Here is an 18,057-nt window from a genome sequence, read left to right on the forward strand (position 1 = left end):
GGATGGATGGATGCATGATAACATTACGAAGCTTTTGCAGTTTTGTTCATAAAGATATCAGTGGAGGGCTGGAGAGATGGCTCAGAGATTAAGAGCACTGGCTGCTCTTCCAGAGGTCCTGAGTTCGATTCCCAAAATCTATATGGTGGCTCACAACCATCTATAATGAGATCTGATGCCCTCTTCTTGCCTGCAGGCATACATGCTAGCTGTATACATAATAAATAAATATATCTTTAAAAAAAGATATCGGTGTATCCGAGTGGTGATAGACACCTGTACTCCCAGCATTCAGGAAACTGAGGCAAGAGGATGAAGAGTTTCCAGCCAGTCTGGGCTACTTAGATTCTGTATCAAAAAAAAAAAAAAAAAAAATCAAACTCACAACAACAACCAGCAACAATGCTAATTTGGAAATCAATTCCCTCTTCCCCACAGCATATCTGCAATACAGACCAAGAAATACTAAAGTTATTAACGTTTTGGTCCTTCCTTGGCCATATTTGGGAAGAAAAAAGTAACTGTTTCTGCTGTTTCTAAATAATAGTAAAATTATACCATGTCCCTTTATTCATTTCTTATAGCTCCTCAGCTCAGATTTCAAGTGTCTAATTCTAGAAGTTCAAAAGACACAAATGGATGCAGCAAGACACCAGAACAAAATAAGATTGTAGTAACCCACACCCATGCACACTGCAAACTCCAAGTGATGCTCCGCACTCACTCCCCTCCTCACCTGCCTCAACCGATCTCTTAAAACATTACTGTCTTGCGTGCAGTAAATACAAAAATTCCCAAGTAACTAAACTACCCTTTCCTCACACCATAACTGCCCATTCAAAATCACAGAATAAGAGAAAAATACACAACCTGACTGAGCCACTGCTGGCCCCTTTCTCCCAAATCTGTGTTTTGCTTTAAACTAGTGTAGATCTGTTTCACCTCTGAGTGGCTTCCAGTTCAACCTATTCATGCAGTCCAGATAGGGCATGACAGAAGTATTCCAAGAGCCTGCAGTCCTCGGCTTTCAGAGTCACCCCTTGCTGAACCATTTTCTGCATGTACCCTGAATTCAACCACCTCGACTAACAAGCCTACAGGGCTGCCCAGTACACACCAATACACCAAAAGTTCTCCATCAAACATGAGACTTTTCTGCCCTGTGATAGCCAGAAGACAAAGAACCAGATAACTTTGTAAGCACCAGGGCAATTAGCAAGGTACTTTTTATGAATATAGGCAAAGTATGAGGGAAACATTTTCAGCAAGGCAACACTGATGATCTTGCTAAGAATTTCCTACCTTTACACAGGTAACTTCTGCTCACTCAAATGTTTCATATGCTTTACTGTTACTATTGGCAACATGAAGGACTAAAATTACTGATTTCTTTTTGAAGGCACTAAAGAAGAAAAACAAAGCCAAAGCATACACAGAATTTTATTTCCTATTACTGAATATATCACTTTAATCAGCCAACAAACAAATTGTTTATTTCTAAAGTAACAAATTTGTTTTCAGTGAAATGAAATGAAAATAAAACAAAACAAGCAAACAAAAAAAAAAAAACCTCTTCTACTCTTCTATCAGGTTAAATTGCCTTGAGATAATAAGGTAATAAGGGATGGAAATAAACAAAATGCACCAAAAACAAATTTACAATATGGAGACTATAATCAGAAACAAAGACAAAGAAAGTATTCCAGACAGTCAGGTCAACAATCAGCTACCCTCCACTATGACATGCCCACTCCTCACCCGTCAATTACATAAAGGAATTTTCCACTTTGGGGGCAGGGGTAGGAACAGTGCTGGGAGTTAGTAACCCCCAGGCCACAATTCTCCGGGTATTTGCATTTTATCCTCAGACATCTAAGAGGCAAGCCTGGCTTGTCAAGGGCTCAGCTGAGTCTCTGCAGGATGAGAGCAGTCACAGACATGGATAAAAGAGCTTATGTGCCCTAAGAACACTGCACACAAACAGGGGCGTCACAGTTTGCCAGTTTGCTCACCTCTATCGAGGGAATTAATCAGTTTTTCAACACTTGATGGCTTTGTCCCAAAGATGTGGAGAAATTCACTTAATCTACCTTTGGTATTTATTTCCTTTCCTCAGGAGTCCAAACTAGATTTGGAATTTAAAATCTGTCTTTAATGGTGAATGACTTTTTTCTCACAAGATTTGTAAAGTGTGGAGGGCCCAGAGGAAGACACCAGATGCCAACCTTTGGCCTCCACATGCACCTGCACCTACAGAAACATCACACACACACACACACACACACACACACACACACACACACACACACACACGAACAAACATGTGGACACACAAACGGCTGTGGACCAAAAGGTTTTCCCTTGCTAAGCAGCTGCCTCCCTGTGAGTACAGTCACTCGGTGCAGATATTTTGAAACTGTCCTGAATGGAGTGGTTCCATTAGCATTTAATCAAGTGGGAGTTCTCGGCTCTTGGGACGCTTCTGTTCTATTTTTCAGAACTGTAAAACTATTTTTATATTTTGATTGCTACAAAGACTAGTTTAAACTAATGACATAACAAAATTAGAAAAATTTAGTTTTTGTTTCTAGATTAAACTTTCTGGTTGTTAGCAAATAAGGCCTTGCAAGGTTCATTTTACTATTGAGGACCTTTTAAATTGTAGGCTTGATTTACATGTAAATATGAATGAGGGTAATCAGAAACATACCTTCATGCTCCAAAAAGTCTTGTTATTTACTGGTATATGTAAATATACCATGTTATATAATATATGAAATATATATCAATTTTCAAGAAAATCTGAGTACTAATAAAATATACTCTAGGTAATGTTTATTTTTTATAAATTTTAGTGAGAAACAATTAGAGTAATACTTAATACTCATTTGATTGTTTTCCTCTTTTAATCTCATTTCCTCAGAGTCTGTCTCTGAACCTGGAGCTTGCCAGCTGGGCTAGACTAGCTGCCCAATGAGCCACAACAATGGCCCTGCCTCTGTTACCCATCTCTGGAATCAAAGACACACCCACCCTTTTACATGGATGATGGGACTTGAACCCAGGCTCTCATGCTTGCTTTGGTTCATTTCCTACTGAGGACTCTTTAAATGGTAGGTTGATTTTCATGTATTATGATTGGGGGGGGGGGGCCACCAGAAACATACTGATATGTTCCAAAGGAGTCTTGGGCAATTTACTGGTTTGTATTATTTTTAAAATGTATTAAAATATGAGTCTCAATCAGTACATTCTAGGTAACATAAATCTATGTTTTCACTGGACCCATCTCTCCAGTACCTGCTATTTGTTTCTATGGAAGAATATTTCTACAGAAATTGAACCAAGAATCACTATTCCTTTTTGGCTTTATTTAAGTTGTTATTAGTAAGTAAGTCTATAATGTCTTTTACACCCATCAACTCTCAAGGAAAGCAAGACCTAGTCCTTAAGCATGGATTTGCTCCAATTGTGCCTAAGAGGTACTGAGCAGTGAGCCTTCAGGACGAACACTAATCCCAGCCCAATAAGCACTACTCTAGTATGGCTAATTGGTGAGCTTCAAGTTAATCTGCTAAAGACAAGAAATGTTAGGTAACAGTAGAGGCCATTTCTCCTCTTTACATATTCTGTTTTCAAAGACTGTGTTTTGGTGGTGCCTAGGATAGGACAAAAACAAAAACATGGTCCTTGTTTAGACATATAAACATTTGTGAAGACTAAGGCCTCTGTTTTTACCAGTAGCCTTTCTTAGCATTAGCTTCTGATAGCAAATTAATCCTACTAAATACCACCAAGGGCTGTTTATCAATATATATCCTGGCATTATCAGGAAAACTTTTATGGCAGGATGCACTACAAACAGAAATAAACACACACACGCACACACACACACACACACAATGGAGGAAGGGAGGGGGAGGTGATCCAGTCATGTAAATCCCAGCTACTTCAGAACCTGGAGCAGGCAGATGGCAAGTTCAAGGGATACCTGGGCTAGAGAGTGAGCCAGTATAGGCAACATAGTCAAACTGTCTCAAAACAAAAGGTAAAAAGAGGGCTGACAATATAGCTAAGTAGAACATTTGCTTGCCTACCATGTGTGAAAAAAGAAACCTCAGGTTCAACCATAGCAAAAGAAAAAGAAAAAGACAGGGAAAAACAGAGTGGAGAGAGGAGAAAGGGGATTTACAATTTTTAAAAACAATCTGAAACAAAGGGAATTTCTTTGTAAATACCATAAGCCAGTATTTTCTCTTCTGTGTGTTCACGTGTAGTACATGTACATGTACATCACATGATTATGTGCTCATGTGTGTGGAGACCAAAGCTTGACTTCAGGTATATCCTTTGACCATTCTCCACCTTATTTTTTGTGTCATCAACTCAACTAGGATGGCTAGCCTATGAATTCCAGTGACCTGCCTATCTCTGCCTCCCCAGCACTGGGGTTACAAATGCATGTCACCAAGCCTGCTTTGTTTTGTTTATTTTGTTTTGCTTTTACTTGGGTGCTGGGAACCATAACTCAGGTCCTCATATATATGCATTTTACTGATTGAGCCATCTGTCCAGTCCTAAATCTGCATTATATTTTAAAACAATATATGACATGTTTAGAACCCAATTATCACAGAAATTAAAGTTACGTGCCATGTCTCATAAGTAAATATTTAAAGATATCGCTCATCCCTAGTGTATACATCCCTGTCTTTAAAAAGGAGACTGAAATTCTAAAACTAAACATATACCTTAAGAGAATCAAGTAACTGAATACATCCACATGATTCCATTTCTGGGCTGCATTAATGCAGCTCTTTAATCCAATAAGACTTTCAAAGCAGTCTCCAGAGAATCACTGCATAAATGTCCTACAATCATCTATTTCTTATGCAAAGTAAATTGGACAAACACTATCTGCTCCCGGTATCCATTAATCTTAATCTCTTTCTTCCCTGCCCCTCTGTATCAGAGGCTTTAAAACGTTCAAATATCCAACATCCTCCGCAAGCCAACAGTCTCATGTGGCAAAGCTCTGGCCAGCAAGGAGAGCTCAAAAAATAAGGATAGGGTTGTGGGTATAGCTAGGTGGTAAAGCGTTTGTCGGACCACAGATGGGAAGTGGGGTGGTATTTATGAGAATATGGATGACGACAAAACAAAACCTTTGCCAAAAAGGATTCTCATTCCTTCCCTCTCCCCACTGGTAGTACAACCTTGAGCCCATGACTGTGGGGACTAAGTCGTCATGTGATCCTTAGCAAGACCTTTAGTACAACCTGGCTCTGCTGGGCTTTAGATTCCTCATTAAGCCACCAGCCACTATATGTTCAGTATTGAGTAACTCGTAGATTAATATAATCCTAACGTAATCAATGCTACACTCAAGTCTACCTAATCAACTTACGCTATAAATCACTCAGGAGAATAAACTATGAGATTAAAATAATGATTAATAATAATAATAATAAAAAGGCTATCTGTGAAAATGTGTGGCCATAGTAGTAAGAGCCAAATGCTGAAAAACAGAAATAAGGACAAATATGTTCTACACACTCCATTCTAGAGACTCTTACCACACACTAACCTATCTGATCTTCACAACAATATGGAGTTTGTAACATTTCTGCCCACTATAAATTTTTCCTCAATCTTAACAAAGGGCTAGAAAGAAAGCTTACTGATCTCAAAAAGAAGCCTAATTCAGTTCCCAGCACCCATGTCAGGTACTCACAATACCTGTAATTCCAGCTTCGGGGGAGACAACACCCTCCTTTTCACGCACATGCAACATGCCACTCATACATGTATGCATGATTTAAAACTAAAGTGACTAATTGTCTAAAATTCTTTGGCAAAAACACAACTAGCAAGGTGAGGCAAAGCTAACAATTTATCCTGACATTATCATCTTCTGCTTTTACAAAGTATGAAAACAAAATGTTAGCTAAATGAAAATAAAGGATATCAAGCTTACACTTATTCTGACAAGCTTAGTTGGCAAAACATGCATGCGGTAAGCCAATGTCAGGACCACAGTGTTAGGAGACTTTTAGTCCCTACAGTCCCAAAGCCTGAGCCCCACCCATCAAGGCTAAGTAACTGGCTCAAGTCATATAGCAGGGTGTTGACAAGTCCAGTATCAAACTGCCCCATTACAGTAAGAAATACACTACAATAATTCCATCAACTAAATGAAAGATATAAATTTATAATTACCAGGGAAAACAGCCATACCAGTTCACAGTTAAAAGCAAGGACTTTTAAAGTGAAATGGCTTGACTATGATGCCTGCCAGTTTTCTTAACTGTGCTATAGATTTAAACCACACCAAAAAAAAAAAAAAAATGGAATCAAGACAGGAATTCCCACCCATCCCAAATGAAGTCTCTAAGGAAGATTAGGTTTGGAGGTTCACAGTTAGGAATAAGGAATTTTTGGTTCTCAGAGTACACTGGCTACATCTAAATGAAGTCTGTGGTATCCCAAGTCCAAGGAATAAGCATGCATAAGATGTTTGTCTCCAAAGCTAGACCATCAATTTCTTTAAGCTCCACAAAAAGTACTGTGGGGAATCAGATACCAGTAAATGCAAACAAAAATGCTGCCCCCCAATTCATGGTATTTTATGATACTGCACTTCAAGTTTTAGAACGATCAGATTTTGGTTTTTGTTGTTGTTGGGTCGTTTGTTTGGTTGGTTGGTTTTGGTTTTTCGAGGCAGGGTTTCCCTATATTGCTTTGGAGCCAGTCCTGGAACTAGCTCTGTAGACCAGGCTGACCTTGCACTCACAGAGATCCGCCTGCCTTTGCCTCCCAAGTGTTGGGACTAAAGCCATGCGCCACCAATGCCCTGCTAATCCATCAGTTTTTAATACTCATTTCTACTTGTTTGAAAATATAGAAATATGATCAAGTGGTTTCTCAGTACAGTATCTGAAGGTGTAATTAAGACTATCACTTGAATACTTTATGCATGCATTTCCTAATAAATGTGAATGTGTTTAAAAAAAGAAGGTAGGTGGGCATGGGGGTGCATGCCTAGAATCCCAGAGCTTGGGAGATGAAGGCAAGATGAGGGGTTTGAGGCCCACCTCAGCTATGTAGAAAGTTCAAGGACAACATGGACTACAAAGAAGAAAATAAATTAATAAAAGTGAGAAGCTCTCTGTTCAATTCCCAATACTACTAACAGGGGTAACTACTAACTACTACTGTAGTAATATCAGCCAGTAATTCCAGCATTGTGGAGGCTGAACTGAGCATTACAAATTCAAGAACAGTCTGAGCTACACAGTGAAACTGTACCTGAAAACAAACTTTACAAACCTATGTAATGTAGCTTGGAGAGTGGGGAAATACCTCAAAAATGTGTTACTTGGAAAAATTCAAATAATAAATTATATACAAATAATCAAAAGTCAGGTGGCATATTCCTTTAATCCCAGCACTTGGGAGGCAGAGGTAGGCAGATCTCTGTGAGTTCAAGACCAGCCTGGCCTACAAGAACTAGTTCTAGGACAGGCTCCAAAGGTACACAGAGGAACCCTGTCTCAATAAATAAATAAATAAATGTTTGATAACAATAAAAAATCATATGCTGATCAGATGTAGTTCATAACTCAATTTTTATAATACAGTTATCATTTTTGTAAGATTTTAGTCACTTCAAAATCTGGCCTGAAATTTTCTTTTTCATTTGTTCTCTCACATGTAATTGTTAAAACTATCAAATAAAAAAAGCTGGGCAGTGGTGGCACACGACTTTGATTCCAGCACTTGGGAGACAGAAACAGGTGGATTTCAATGAGTTTGAAGCCATCCTAGCCTACAAAGTGAGTTCCAGGACTGTTACACAGAGAAATCCTGTCTCAAAAACCCTGTCTCAAAAAAAATTAAAAATTAAAAATGTGTATGCTTAAATCCAGCATGGTGGTTCACACCCTGTACTCAGATGACTAAAAACCATTTGTAACTCCAACTCCAAGCAATCATCACTTTAGGGACCTCCATGAGCATCAGGCATACATGTGGTACACATGCATACACAACACAGACAAACACATTATTAAAAATAATAAAACAAATCTAAAAAACAACAACAATAAATTTAACTAGTCATGCCTGGTGGCACTGGCCTATGAATCCTAGCTACTCCAGAGGCTGAGGGAGGAAGACCATAAATTGAATATCTGCTTGGACTACATAGTGAGTTCGAGGCCAGCCTGAACAACTAAGACCCTGGTTCAAAAATAAAAAATAAACAACAAAAACACATAGAGGTGGGAATACAGCTCAGTAGTGTAGTGTTTGCACTGTATTCACAGGTACCAAATTAGAAGAATCAATTCCCAGCACTCTAGAAATAGAAAAAATAAAAATTCAGATGAAAACTACCAGGCTCCTCATTAAGATTAAATCACTAATCCAGATAAAGATTATTTAAAACTTGGTAGTTCCTCTCCAGGGTCACAAAGGGACCTCCAGGCATTATATATACATCCTTTCGTTAACTTCCAGTTTTCAAAAGTTCAGTCTAAAAAAAGCTTTATAAGGACTAGAAAGATGGCAAGTGTGAGGACCTGAGTTCAAATCACCAGAAGCCATGTAAGGCCAGGTAAAGTCACAGGAGCCTATTATAATCCAAGTGCTTCTAAGGCGAAAGGCGAGAGGGACAGACAGGAGATTAACCAGAAGCTTGAGGACCAGATGCTGCCTCAAACAAGGTGAGACAGGAGGACTGGCTACCCCTGAAGTTATCCTTTAAGCATCACACAAACTCTCCTGCATGGACAGACAGAGACAGACAGATTCTCTCTCTCTCTCTCTCTCTCTCTCTCTCTCTCTCTCTCTCTCTCTCCAAAAAAAAAAAAGTTCTATAAAAATAGCTCAGAGGTCCCATGGTCCCCTTAGGGCAGTGATTCTCTAAACACAAACATAAGAAAATTTATATATTTAGCTTTCACCTGACAGCATTAAAATTTTTGTGTCTGTGGCCCAAAATCCACAATCCCACACATTCCTTCCAATCTGTGACAACTTGTACATTTCTTCAATTTCCATACATTCAATACTTCTGAAAATACTGCCCAATTGTTTCACACCAAATTTGGATCTGTCTGTCATTTGCTAAAATTGAGTTGCTTATTTTCTTTTTTTAAGATTTTAAGTTAATGTATATGAGTGTTTTGCCTGCTTGTAAGTACAATATAGGCAACCAAGTCTGGTGTCTATAGTGATCAGAAGAAAGTACTGGATCCCCTGAAACTGGAGTTACAGATGGCTCTGAGCTACCACGTATGTCCTAGGAATTGAACCCTGGTTCTCTGCAAGAGTAAGAAGTTCTTAACTGCTGAGCCATCTCTCCAGCCTCCTGAAACTGATTCTTCTTCTTTAGTTTTGTGGGGTTTCTGACAGGGAATCTTCACTCAGGATTCCTGGCTGGCTATTGCTTGTTAACAGGCTGGCATCAAACTTTGTGGGAATGCTGCAGCCTCACCCAGCCTCTTCTAAGTCGGGAGTAACCAAATCTTTGTCAAATGCCACTTGGATTCTCCATACATCTTATTAGGAAACAAATGGTGTATATATAGCTCATTACTGAAGGGTCTTAATTCTAACTGCCAGAAGGAATCACACACAGGGGCGGCCTGCACCCAAATGAATTACCAGATCAACTAGAAATGCAGTGTTTGTATTCAAACAAGTCTTATTTCAGGCAAACCACTTGTGAAAAGGCAGTGTATCTGACTCCAAGAAACCTTATTTTACTTAATAGCAGTCCCAAAGCACAAGAGTAGCCATACTGGCAATTTTATTACAGCATATTGCTATAACTGTTCTATTTTATTACTGATTATCACTGTGAATCTTGTCTGAGTCTAATTTATAAATTAAGTTTTATTATAGGTGTGAAGGTATAGGAAGAAAGTTTTGGCACCATCGTAGTTCTAAACATTCTCTCGGGTCTTGGAATAGAAAAAGGAGGACCTATAGTATGTCCATAAGACTTCCTTCTGATTTTTTTTTAAGTCCAATTGATGTACATCAAGTGATTTGTTGAATGAAAGACCATAATGACTAAGGCTAGTTTACTACTTACATTGCTACCAAGAAAAAAAATATTATGGCAAGCTATAGCTACCCCATATGCTCACATTATGACAACTACTGATCATCCAACACATGACCTCAGGTCTGTGTTTCATGAACATTATATAATTCCCTCTTCACCCTCTCAATTTAAATCCATCTGGTCAACCCCAGATACCACTGGTACTTTAGGAACTTAGGGCCAAATCATTTAGTGACAATGGTAGAAATTTGAAGTCAGTCCCAGAAAGTCCCACACAGAATGATTTCATCTATGTAATGTTTTGAAACAACAAAATTATAGAAAAAAAGCAGATTACTAGTTGCAAGAAGCAGGGACGGAAGCGGTTATTATAAACATGAAGAAATCCCAGACGGCAGTGCATGCCTCTAGTATTAGCACTTCAAGCTCACCCTCAGCTATGCAGTGATCTTGAGATCAGCTTGGGCTATACAAGACCCTCTCTCAAAAACAAAAGAACATATCAAACAAATGACAAGTGGAGATCCTTTGTTTCCTTTGTTATGCACAGATTGCTCTATACTGTCATTGAATCACAACACAATTCTAGTGGTGACACTGCACTATAGCTTTACCAGATGCCACTTACAAACGGTTACACAGCGCTTACAACTGTCCCAAGTAAGAAGTTTAATATATAAAAAAAAAAAAAAAAACGAAGCCAGACATAGTGGTACATCCTTATGACCCTGTAATGCCAGCACTCAACTGGCCAGCTTGGGCTACACAATGAAACCCTGCCTCAAAAACAAAAGACAAAAACCTTTTTTTTTTTTTTTTAACAGAAAAAACCAACCTGCGAACAACAGGATATATGCATCCCAGCAGAAGTATGAATGCAGCCCAACACATTTGTAGATGACAAAATTCCTCAATGTCAAAACACTGGACACTCCAACTTGCCCCTCCACAAACCCCAGCCCATCAAACACTGCACTCAACTTAACTTTTCAAAGACTGGTGGAGAAAACAGACATACCTGACTGCAGCAGGTGACACACTACAAACAGTTCAGTACATGGTTAATTACCAGGAAAGCTCAAAAAAAAAAAAAAAAAAAAAAAAAAAAAAAAAGAGGGGGGATTCTTTTCCCCTCAAAAATATAAAAGTCATCACAATTAACATGGCAGTCCTCATTTTCACCTACAAAAGGTGATGGATGTATACATTAGCATATTTTCACTAGCTATGGTTCTCTAACCTCTAGCTATGACAAAGCAACCAACAAAGGGTGATACATACACTACAAATCTCTCCTATTCCTCCTAATGTGCCAATATTAGCTAAGCAAAACATGGCACTGAGGCATGCTATAGCTACAGTCTGAATGCTGAATGGTTCCTCAAGGCCTATTGAAGGTTTGCCCCAGAAAAGCACTACTGGGAGATCGTAGAAGGTGTAGGAGGTGGGAGTCTAATGGGAGGTCTCCAAGGTCACTGGCCCCCAAAAAAGAGCTCCTTCCTCTCTCATTACTTCCTGGCCAATAGATGGGGATGTGTTCCTGCATCACATCTGGAAGCCCACCTAAAAAGCAGCAGGCCTACCTAATCATGTACTTCTATAGCTAAGCCAAAACAACATGTTCTTTTTATAAATTACCTCAGGTGTTTGTTTCAATGGCACAGGATGATTAAGGAAGAGTGTAACAACTGTTCTCAAATACTAGCTACTAGCTACAATCAATATTACACTGTATCATCAGCAGTCACTAGGTTTCCACATAACACACTCCTTTTTGCCTGAATCCCCCACCTCTCCAAACAGTGCTATGTTTAGAAATCACATCAAGAAATACTATTAAATTTGGCAAAACTATGGTAAGTCTGATGTAGACGGCCCCTTACTTTTGGGGTTCAACAGGATTTGTTTTTGTTGTTGGTTTTGTGTTTTTTTTTTGTTGTTGTTGTTTTGTTTTGTTTTTTCCCTTACAATTACAAAATGATACATGCATTCAGCAGAAACCTTGAGGTAGGTTCTGAATTTTAACCTTTTCTGGCCCAGGAGTATGTGTTACAATAGTCTTATAATAGTCTTCCAATTAAGAAGCTCCAGGCCTCAGCCACCATGAAGTGGATACTCAGCAGTACCGTGGTGTTAGGATGGGTATATTCAATACAAAGTGGATACTCAGCAGTACCGTGGTGTTAGGATGGGTATATTCAATACATTTTCAGTTTGCCAAAGTGACCTACTTTATTTTGTTTCAGTTGTCATTAAGACAGTAAATTCCACTGAGTGGCCTTGCAAAAAGGAAAAAAAAAAAAAAAAAAAAAAAAAAAAACTACCTGTCTGTACTCTTAGGAACTCTGTCCTTCTGTCCCGTGCATTCTTGAGCATTAGCAACGAAGCCAAAAAGGTTAGCTCCACCCCCCCCAAAAAAAAGTTTAATAATGAAAACTAAATATTACTAACAAGGAGATGAGATTAGAATTACTTTACATATACCATTTTGAAATATTTAAATATTTAAACATACCACAAAAGCAATTTCAAAGGGCCTGAACTCAATAGGTTAATAAAATAGTTTAACAAAAAAAAAAAAAAATTGTACTAAGCCTTGGGGTATAATGCTGTATGTAATTTATTTATATCTTTTAAACTTCATTAAATTGCCTTGGTGACCACAATTCTCTTTAAGTGATTAAAGGCATAAACCCAAATCGTTGAATAAAACAGTTACTTAGCAATCCTGTTTTTCAACAGAGATGCATTGTAAAGTATCAATAGAATGTTTACGGCCCATTTTTTTTTTTCTCGAGGGAGTACATTATTTTAGAATACAGTGCCCCATTGAGTAGAAGGAGGACAAGTTTCCAGACACACAATACAGAGTAAACACTGGATTAGAGACGTTTCCTCTTCTAAGAATATCAGGTGAAATAGTGGAACCCTCTTGGGTAAAATCTCAGGTGATAATCTTTTCTTATATTTCTTCTTACCATTCTCCCCCTTCCCAGTGGCATGCCTAGAGTGTTTTGCCACTCCCGGAGACATATGAATAGTTCTTCAGTGTCAAAATCCTAAGACTCTCCAGCCCAGATGTGCTATTCACCAATTGCTTAACTGCACTAGTGTGGTTATCAAAATGACTTCGAAGAAACTGACTGACCTAAATACAGAACTTGTCTTCAACGAGTCTGGTAAAGGGCTAAGGTTGGCTAGGGAAGGGAGGGAGGAGCTGAACCCAACAAGAGTAAGTCAGTCAATAACTGTTTTCTTTCATTCTTTTCAAACACCTTCTGGTTTTGCCTGTCACACTCACTTTATCAAGTCAGTCCTCAGATACCATACTCCATAGCATAGCTTCCCCAAGTCCTGTTCTCCCAATAGCATCAAGCTATGCAAGCAACAATGTTGTTTTAATTATATTACAAAACCAAGCACCTATGAGAATATCCTGCATATGGAAAACCTCCCACAGGTGGACCAACAGAGCATGTTTTCTACTCAAGTAGATCTCCAACTTCCAGATGATTTCTGACAACTTCAGTATGGATGGGGAAACATTCATATTTCTAACTCATCTCTCTTGAAAACGATAGATAAACAAAGGTAAGGGTTTGCACTACTAAAAGTGAACATCAAAGTTAACAGGCTGATACTTGGGGATGTTCACTGCTGTTTGACAGGTTTGTCTGTTTGCTTCTCCTGAGGTCAGGTGGGGAAAAGACATGTGGAGCTTCCAGATTTTCAAATGGAGCTTTCAGCTTGCAGGGTTAGTAATAGCCACCCACTTTCTCACTGGGCCAAGAGACCTCTGGTTGGTTGGTTTCTATATTTCACACCACTGGCACAGGAACAGGGAAAACTAACAGTCCATTTACTCTGCCAAACCACAGGCTGTCAAAGTAGACTGTTTGTCTCTTCCAGACTAGTTTGGTGGACCCCCCCTTCCCCACCTCCCTGCCCCTACACACACACACACACACACACCACACACACACACACACACACACACACACACACACACACACACACGAGATAAGAGGTTTCATTGTTATTCTTCTAACTAAAACAACCCAGCCCACCATTTCCCCCTCTCTGATTTCTACTACGGGCCTGTGACATCACTTTCTGACCAGCCTTGCTAGGCTCTAATGTCCTCTGAATGTGTAATTTCACTTGGCACTTCAAACTCTGTTCTTGAAAGAACTGAGAGATCTCATAAAAGTTGCTTTGCCTACACAATAAACTGGCAGTGCCTTCTCTAGAACAGAACATGGGTACAACCGTCAGTTTTGACAAATATTGATGATGAAGGCACATGATGGGCAGCTGCACCATCACCAGAGAAGGGATAAGATCAAAGGAGGGCAGGTCCAGTTCCTGATTTAAAAAAAAAAAAAAAAAACTGCCCTTTAGAATAGGTACTTCTGGAGACACTTAAATGAACGTTCTTGTAAAATTACAGCCCATCTTCCATGGGTTTGGCAAATATGTAATCTACACACATTTCCCACATACGACACCTCCCTCAAGCAAAAACAGTACCAGGTGCCAGTGTTGGGGTTTGTCCAAAGGCAGCCAATGAAAGATTCTATTTTATTCTATTCCCTCACCCATTAAATAATCATCATCAGAGACAGACAGCATTTGGATTTAGACAGATGGCATCCAACACCTCACAAGCAAAGCAACTTTTTTCAAGTATTGCATCCTCCCTGTATTCACTGCTGGTCCCAAGGATATGTAGACCTTATCTGCCTACAGGGTTGGCAAGCAGGATCCCCTGTAGTCACCACCCCAACATTTAGCAACATACGTCATTATCCAGTAAGCAAAAGAAATCAAGCCACATTTTATAGCACTCCTCCCTCGATAATGCAAACTAAGAAAATCAAATCCAACCCATCAACAATCCCTTCATTTAAAAATAAATGAAACGTGAGGATAAACAAATGTATAAAGGTTAAACACTTATCTCATTTGACAAGGTTGTGCAAACCCAAAGGATCTGCCCTAAGAAGAAAAGGGAAGTGAATACGCCTGTTCTGCAGTTATGTCTGCAAATGAAATTAAAAGCGCTAGCCTAGCTGTCAACTTTTTCCCTTCGGTGGAAAACAACATCCCTCTTTCAAGAAAGTAAAGTGGTAAATAAAGACAGGCGCCTCGGTTTTTCACTTTGTAAGGCCCACCTCGATCAGTCTTTTTTGCACAACAGCTCCTTACAGCTCGTGAAACACCCCTAAAACTCTAAAGATGGAATAGATGCAAGGCAACAACTGAGCCTGCATTCAGGATGACAACAGTACCTGGCTAAGGAGGTGAGAGACCTGACCCCAAAACTCAAAGCCCCGGGGGAGTAGGGCCAGAGAGTGACAAGCCCTATAGACAGCACCTCGTCCCGCAGACCCACGAGCAAGGTCAGCCACGGGGAGCGCAGCGTAAAAGGACAGCAAAGGAGAGGGCAACAATTGCAGAACGGTCTGAAAACAATGCCCTTGGAAGTTGGGGCAGGGGAAGTCATGAATGGAGGAATGGGCTGCTTCCTCAGCACTGGAGTGCCGGGGCACTGGAAGGGCGCAGTCTGCAGACACCAACACCCCGGCTGCTGGCGGCGCGTCTCACCTGGGGGGTCCTCTCGGCGGGATTCTTCATCACCGCTTGGCGGAAGCTATTATCCACGTAGGACGCCATCTCCCCCTGCGGGGCGCACCGGGACCGCTCCACACACTCGCCGGCCTCCCGGCCCAGCGCCACTGCCCGAGGTAAAGCAGCCCAGGCGCGGGGCCGGGGCGCAGACAGCACGAGGGTCCGTGCAGCCCCGAGCTGCTCTCCTCCTGGCGGCCGGCTGTCCCTGGACCGGGACTCGGCGACTGCCCAGCTGCGCTGGGGAACCGTCGCCGTTCGCGCTGGCCCCGGCGGGCCGAGTTATTTTTAGGGAGGTGCAAGCGACGGCGGGCGGGGCCTCTCCGGCGGGGCCCTAGCTCGACGCGCTCCGGCCGCGCTCGCTCTGACGCGTCCCGGGTCTCGCGCGCCGTTCGAGAGGGCCGCGCGCTGAGCCTGGGCAGCCCGGCTCAGGTCTGGGCGCCACCGAGCCCGCTGGTCTCGGCCACTGTGGCCGCGTCGCGCCTCGGTCTACTGTCGGCCGCGCCTCCCGACTGCTGCTGCATCCCCGCGGGCCGCGCAGCTCCAGCCGCCCGCCCCCATCGGCGCCCGAGCGCGGCGACTCCCCGCGCGGCCCCCGCGCTCTTGGCAACTTTGTGCGTCGTCCGTGCAGCAGGCGGGCGGGCACGGCGGGCCGGGCGCGGGTCCCCGGCGGGCGCGAGGCCGAGAGCGGAGCGCGCAGCCCCGCCGAGCGTCTGCCGAGCCGCGACCGCCTCTTCTTCCCCGCCTCTTCCTTCTCCTGAGCCTCAGCGGCCGCCCGAGCCGCTCTTCAGGGAGGAAGCGGCCTCCAGGGCTTGTTGCTTTGTGCTGCAACCATGGTGAGGAGTGAGTGACGGACAGGAGGCCAGTCGGAGGACGCCGCATCATCGGGGGCGGAGCGCCCCGTGGCGCCGGCCCGCCCCCTTGCTGGCCTGGCGGGGCCGCGCCCTCGCTACAAGCCGCGCTCCGCTGGGACCAGGTGTGTTGAGCTCTGGGGCAGTCTAGGCTGCTGCGACCGCCGATTACTTCTCTGAGCAGCCGCACCCTGACGCTCTGGCCTGGAACCCGCAATCTGGTCCCACAGCACCTTGCCCACCCTCTCCATGGCCCCTGTCCCGCCCCGCGGGGGGCTGGAAGCTAACCCCACCCCGGAGAAGTCCCCGTGGCTACTCTGCTGCGGTGGTGGGTGTTCCGAAGCCTAAGAATGACTGGGATTTTGCTTTGGTGGTAATAAACCCTCCTTGGATTGTGATTATTTGTTATGACTGCAAGGACAGGGTTGCCCTCCCGCCTTCCGCGCTCACTGACACATAAACCCTTAAATGACCCCTGCAGTAGGTAGATGGGAATGCTGCTTTCCAACCCCGGCCCCGAGACCACCTCGGACAAACACCAGGTTAACCCATCGTGAGCGAGAGGCCACAACAGCAATTTCTCTGACATAATCAGGAACGTCTATTACTAGATTGGACTTTGCCTCCCACTGGGCAGAGCACCTTCTAAGGATCACCAGTTTCCAATCCGGACTTACTTGGTGCAAAGCCCATGTAAGTGTGTTAAGATAAGATGTCCGGGCTCTTGCGGGTTCATCCCTCCCTGACCAGGCCTGAGGTGTGCAGGCAGCGTAAGCCTCAAAGTAGATTGCTGTGTTTTGAAATCTACATGGAGACTAAAACAGTGTTATTTGTACCTGGGAGCTACCACATTGAACTTTAAAAAAAGAAAATACAAGCATGCTTTATCAACACCACGTTTATTGTAACCAACTAGGACAGGCTGTCAGCTACTATTGGGGGATTTTTAAGTCACCTATACTGCCCTAAACAAGTTGCTTAGCTTCTAAAAGAAAGGACCCGCCCAACCCAAGCTTAGAAAACAGTCTGTTACAAATTGTATCTAATAGATGCTTTTGTGTTGCTTTTGCTACAACTGCTTCCTACTTTATCTGTAGTAGTAGAGCTTCAAAGTGCATGCCCCTGCATAGACCACTTCAAAAGCAAGAAAACAACAAGAATTCAAACCCAATGATGTGAAAAAATACACCCTACACCCACACCTGGAGTCTAGTCGCCATTTCAGAGTGGACATGGGCAAAACTGTTTCCATTTCTCTCTCCCCAAACATATTTCATTCATAGCCTTCGCCATTCCAATTAATAACACTACTCTCACCATCCAGTTGAGGGGGGAGTCACCCTAGTATCTTCTTAATTTCTTTCTCCTCTATGCAACAAAGTTCCATTAAACCTGTTAGCTCCACTTTGGAAGTGCTAATTGATGTGTATTCCAATCTCTACCACTTTTCCTACCATGATCCTGGTCCAAAGCAATATTATCCTCTGACTGCACATTGCAATA

The 18,057-nt window shown here is 42.1% G+C and overlaps 1 protein-coding gene across 6 annotated transcripts in view; it reads right to left on the bottom strand.

Moving 5' to 3' along the window:
• Positions 1 to 16,062, bottom strand: part of Rapgef2 (Rap guanine nucleotide exchange factor 2) — a 207,353-nt gene extending 191,291 nt beyond the window's left edge. For all 6 annotated transcript variants that reach the window (XM_051199117.1, XM_051199116.1, XM_051199119.1 and 3 more), the window contains exon 1: positions 15,683 to 16,062. In XM_051199117.1, the coding sequence (XP_051055074.1) occupies positions 15,683 to 15,751 (69 nt within the window). In that variant the 5' untranslated portion in view covers positions 15,752 to 16,062. The remainder of the gene's footprint in view (positions 1 to 15,682) is intronic.
• Between the last annotated feature and the right edge of the window lie 1,995 nt (positions 16,063 to 18,057).

The sequence above is a fragment of the Phodopus roborovskii genome, unplaced genomic scaffold (genome assembly GCF_943737965.1).
Source record: "Phodopus roborovskii unplaced genomic scaffold, PHOROB, whole genome shotgun sequence".
NCBI lineage: Eukaryota > Metazoa > Chordata > Mammalia > Rodentia > Cricetidae > Phodopus > Phodopus roborovskii.